At 62.0% G+C, this 5,223-nt stretch overlaps 1 protein-coding gene across 1 annotated transcript in view; it reads left to right on the plus strand.

Annotated features, from left to right (window-relative positions):
- Positions 1–5,223, plus strand: part of ARC (activity regulated cytoskeleton associated protein) — a 23,084-nt gene that overhangs the window by 5,029 nt on the left and 12,832 nt on the right. Inside the window, exons 3-6 of the mRNA XM_006152145.1 lie at positions 3,223–3,275; positions 3,580–3,735; positions 4,665–4,724; positions 5,009–5,106. Coding sequence (XP_006152207.1) covers positions 3,223–3,275; positions 3,580–3,735; positions 4,665–4,724; positions 5,009–5,106 — 367 coding nt within the window. The remainder of the gene's footprint in view (positions 1–3,222; positions 3,276–3,579; positions 3,736–4,664; positions 4,725–5,008; positions 5,107–5,223) is intronic.

Raw genomic sequence — 5,223 nt, forward strand, 5'->3', positions numbered from 1 at the left:
TGGCCCAGCCAGATCTTTTCTGTTCAGGATTGGCTGCAGGCTTCCTCGCGCCCAGGCTTGGCCCCAGCAGAGCCACAGTGGGCAATGTGGTGTCATGGTTTTGGACCAGACCCAGCTCTCATCCCTGCTGGATCCAGAGGGGGACCCCTGGAGAAGCTTGAGAAGGAGGGAGCTCTGGGGCATGAGAAGGCACAGACCCTGTGCATCTGCACTGCAAGGTGGAGGTGGCAGGACCACGGTGGCTGCTGTGCAGAGCCCATGGACCACCACCCTGTCTGGTGCAGCCACCCTGTGCTGGCTGCAGGAAGTGCTGCAGCCCAGCGAGGCAGGCTGAGGCCAGGGCTGGTGGGACCCCACTGCTCGCCTGGGCACCTGTCCAGACCAGCCTGCTGCCCTGCGAGGAGCCTGGGACGGTCCCTGCCAGGCCCCCTCCCAGTGTGCTGGTTCTCGGGGGCTCACCACCTCTGACCCTGAGGCACCTGCAGACCTCTGTGACTCTGTGCACTTCCCACCTCGAGCAAGAGCAACCTCAAGGGGAAGGTGGGATGAGGTCGCCTCCAGACTCCCACATCTGCTGTCCTAAGAGGGGCAGCCTGTGAGGAGCTGTGGATATAGGCATTATTTTCAGGCTCACTCTTTAAAAATGGTTGCCAGAGGGCTCGCACACTCACTGGAGAGACAGAGGGAAAGTGAGAAGGAGAGGGAGACAGGGAAAGCGAGAAAGCACCCTCCCTAGAGGGGTGGCCACTCAGCAATCCCTTCTCCCTCTCTTCCTCCCTTTGGGATTTTGGGTGCACACATACATGTACCCAGAGCATTTTTCAGGCTGCCAGGTCTGGGACACAAGCTGCATGGTCGGCCACGTGAGATCCAGCTGCCCCAACAACAAGGCCACCAGCTGGCCCTGCATCCAGCCTCTTAAAGGCCACCCTCCCCGGTGCTGCCACATAGCCCTCGTGGGGCCCCACTGCTGCCTGCTGCCCTGCGAGGAGCCTGGGACCAGAGGCAGGTCTCCAGCAGGTGCCTGAGGAGGACAGGTGACAGTACCAGAGTGGGACAGTGGGCTGCAGCCCCTCTCCTGGGTGGCCCCCTTGAACTCAGGTCTCCCTGGGCAGGTACAGGGAGGGAGTAGCCAAGACCCTGTGGTTTGGTGCTCCCATTGTCCCTCGAGGAAAGCAGAGGCCCATGAAGGGGTCGTGAGCAGGTTGAGCCCTAAGCGGGTCTCGAGACCTGCCCTCCTGTGTGACCCACCTTCTCCCTGGTAGGTCAAACTGCTGGGGGGGGCACTGGGCCCTCCTGCTCTCCGGGGCCCTCCCCACCTCGGCCTCAGGGGCCTCCCCTGCAGTGGGGGCGGTGGGTCCCAGGCTGAGCACTCACACCCGCACCATTGCCCTTTGGGCTGGCCCCACTGAAGGTGGGAGAGCAGGGTGGGGGAGGAGGGAGAGAGCCAGGGGACGCGCAGTGAGTAATGAGCTAATTTGGGAAAGCTTGGGCTTCCCGCCACCGTTTTCTGGGAACGAGACTCCATGCCAGTCTCTGGCAGCGTGGGGACCTGTCCTCCACTTACTGTATTAATAACACGAGCAGCGATGTCACTTGGCACCTCCGTAGACGTGTCACTCGCTGACTAATTCTTCTTAATTAGAAATGAGAAGGACAAAAAAGTGTTGTCCTTGGGAGGCTTGACAAGTGTGGATGTCGCCAGGATGAGTGGCTGCTGCCACCTGCTGCCTCCTTGCCACCCAAGCTGGACCAGATGAGGGCCAGGAGCCCCACTCCCACAGGACTGGCTCAGGAGACTGGCCCAAGGCCACAGGGTCCTCCACACGCAGCCCTGACCCCGGAGCTACTCACCGGCTGTGGTTCCGGCTGATCCTGAAGCCACATGAGCCACACGGATGGACGGCCCACCCACGGCACTCAGAGGGTCAGCGTGATGCAGGAAACAGACCTGGCTCTCCCTGATCAGGACAGCAGATTTGAAAATGTGTCCAGCCTGGAGGTGCAGTCGGCACCAAGCTGGCCTGCAGAGCTGGAAGCCACACTGCCCACTGCGGGTTCAGATCCCTGGGTCGGCTTCAAAATGCCAGGTGTGTGCATGCCTGAGATCCTGGTATGTTGGAGGGCCAGGAAGGGGTTCTTGAAACAGACCTGGCTCTCCCTGATCAGGACAGCAGATTTGAAAATGTGTCCAGCCTGGAGGTGCAGTCGGCACCAAGCTGGCCTGCAGAGCTGGAAGCCACACTGCCCACTGCGGGTTCAGATCCCTGGGTCGGCTTCAAAATGCCAGGTGTGTGCATGCCTGAGATCCTGGTGTGTTGGAGGGCCAGGAAGGGGTTCTTGACAAGGCCACGGAGGGTCCCTCTGTCTCTGTCTCTGTCTCTCCCTCACATGTGTTGTCATAAATAAAACAAACATGCTTAAAAGAACAGGTGTCCGGGGCACACAGCAGCCGATCAGGACTGGACCTTGGACCCAGGGCGGCCTCCCTCAGAGTGCCACCCTTCCTCGTGAGGTCACCGCTGGCCGGGAAGCTGCCGGGGACTGGGGCCTTCACCTGAGGTGGTGGTCACGGTGGTGAAGACGTTGACGGGAATGACTGCGGGTGGTGACAGTGGCAGCCATGGTCAAGGCAGTAGGGGTGTGCAGGGGTGAGGCAGTGGCTTTGCTGGCAGCCACAGGATGGGCCATGGAGGGTGGGGGTGTGATATTGATGAAGGTTGTGGTCATGATGATGGTGGGGAAAGGTTGGTGAGAGCGACGAGGGCGGGCGGTGGCCATGGGGTGGCACAGGGTTCCTGGGGCTCAGCTGAGATCTGTGGTGGTGACACTGCTGGGGATGGCGGTGGTCAGGGGGTCGTGGTGGTGATGGGAGGACACAGTGACAGTGGAGGTGCTGACAGGGTGATGAGGGGCTGCGGCAGGAGGAGACAGCCCGACAGTGGTCCAACAGCTCGCCCACGGGACATCTCACAAGTCGGGCCAGAGCCTGAGCAGTGACAGCCCGCAGGCAGCCTCCAGCCAATGGCCAGGGGGTTCTGGGATGCCTCCTCTGCAGCCTAGCCGCTTTCCTCCCGTAAACGCAGGTCCTCCTGGACTCCCAAGGTAGCCTTTGATTTTCATTTAGAACAAGATGGTGTCCCCGATTTGGGGGTGAGGTTTCACTGTGAGAATTTGGCTACAATTGAGGGCCCATTGGCTGCCTCCCTCTTCCTGTTGCAGTGAGGTGCCGGAGTGCCGTGGTGCCGAGACGAGGCGCTGCCCAGCCCTCTTCTGTAGGGACCTGGGGGCGGGCGGAGGCAGCTGGAAGGCTGCTTGGGGCCATCTGTCCCTGGCCTGGACTGGCTCAGGGGGTCCCAAGGCAGACATAGTGCGTCGAGGGCCGGAGTCTCAGCACCCCCACTCTAGGAGGACCCCTGCCTGCCCTGCCCCCCAGGAGCCCATCTTGACTCTTTTCCCCCAGAGTCTGGGGGTCTGACCTCTGCCTGAGGCTCCCAGGACTCGCAGTCCCTGCACAGACCCTGTCACGGGGAGTGCCCAGTCTGAGGCAGCTGAAGCCCCTTGCCGGCCCCCTTGTAGCCCCAGTTTCATGTGTCCCAAAGACAGAGGGATGAGCCCCTGGAGCAGGGACAGGAGCTGAGCCCTCTTCCTGACACTGGGTTGGAGGATACAGCTCCCCCAGTGCCACAGCGGGCCCTGGCCTGCTCCTCCCTGCGCCTGGGCTTCACAGCCATGGCCCCGTGCAGGCCTGGCCATCCTAGAGGCCCCATCCCTCCCTGTCTGCAGGGAGTGACGAGCCGTCAGGACCAGGGTCCATCAGGCTGCACATGCTGTCAGGAGAATAGTCCAGAACCAGAGAGCAGTGGAGGGACAGAGGGACAGAGAGCAAGGGAAAGAAAGAGGGATAGGAGAGAGAGAGAGACAGAGAGAAAGACAGAGGGTGGGACAGAGAGAGAAAGGTGGGATGAAAGGTAGAGAGAGGGGTGGAGAGGGGCCAGCAAGGCCGGTCATGGCCAGCAGGTGGCTCCAGGCCTTGGAGGTGGGGGTGGTGCAGGACAGAGGTGGAGGGAGGGCGGGGCGGAGGGCAGGCTTGTGTCTGCATGAGGGGCTGCTGTGTGAGAGCTTGGTCCAGGGGGACCTGAGGGCTGCCCAAGCGGGTGTCCCAGAGCCCTCCTGAGCAAGGACACCTAGGCAGAAGATGTCTACACATGGGCAGGACTACCAGCAAAGAGTGGCTCTGCCCAGCCCACCCTGCAGTTGCCCCGCCCCCCAGCCCATGGCCACTCCCCTCTGCTGCTGGCCAGATCCACAGAGGCCCTTGCTCCGAGATGCTGTCCGCCCCCAGCAGGCCCTGACCCTAGCCTGACCCAGTCCAGAAACAGGACAAACACCTTTTGGAATAATCCGTGGAACTGGAGGAGCATAGACCCTGGGGCCGGAGCTGGGGCAGACACTGTCCTGCGCTCCACTGTGGTCTCTGCCACCCCGAGGCTGTCTGGCCCTGTCCAGGGATGGCAAGCGGAGCCAGTGACCTGACCCTAGTGGACCTTTCCTGACCACCTCACACACGCCAGGTCCCTCCGGGGCTCAGAGCCAGCCATTGTCATCAAGTAGGGGGTGTCCCTCCACATCACCCCAGCCCTGCCCCGCTGCCCCCATCCCAGGCCTGCATCTTCCCCAGCGGGGGCCTGAGGGCTGAGGATGCAGAGGGGTTTGGGGCCAGAGTGAGTCTGGTCCTATGTACTAGCCAGCCAGGCCCTCGCTGGCTACGAAGCCAGGTTGGACTTAGAGAGTTGCAGATGACGTCTAATGGTAGGGCTGGAGCCAAGGGGGCCTCAGAGCCAGAGGAGTCTGGGCTCAAAACGCCATCCGGCAGGCTGGCCTCGGGCACACCCTCACCCTGTCTGCAGCTTGCTTTCCTCACCTGAGCATGGAGGACAGTGCTCCCCATAGCTGCTCTAAGGCAGGGAGATGCTCCCTGTGTGGTGAGGCCTTTCCTTGCTCCCAGGTGGCCTCTGCTCCATCTACTTTCCCGGCAAGACCACCGGACACTGGATGCCCCCGCTTCAGCCAGAAGGATGCCCTGGCAGGGAGGGTCAGCTCCAGGTGAGAACAGGCCCTCTGTAAAGATGAGGTGAGCATCGCATAGCAGGCATGCGAGCCAGCATGGGCCCTTACACCTCAGGCCCAGGGAGAGTGGCAGGTGACCCGTTGTAGGTCCTG

Source organism: Tupaia chinensis, unplaced genomic scaffold (assembly GCF_000334495.1).
Source record: "Tupaia chinensis unplaced genomic scaffold, TupChi_1.0 Scaffold000335_1, whole genome shotgun sequence".
Lineage (NCBI taxonomy): Eukaryota > Metazoa > Chordata > Mammalia > Scandentia > Tupaiidae > Tupaia > Tupaia belangeri.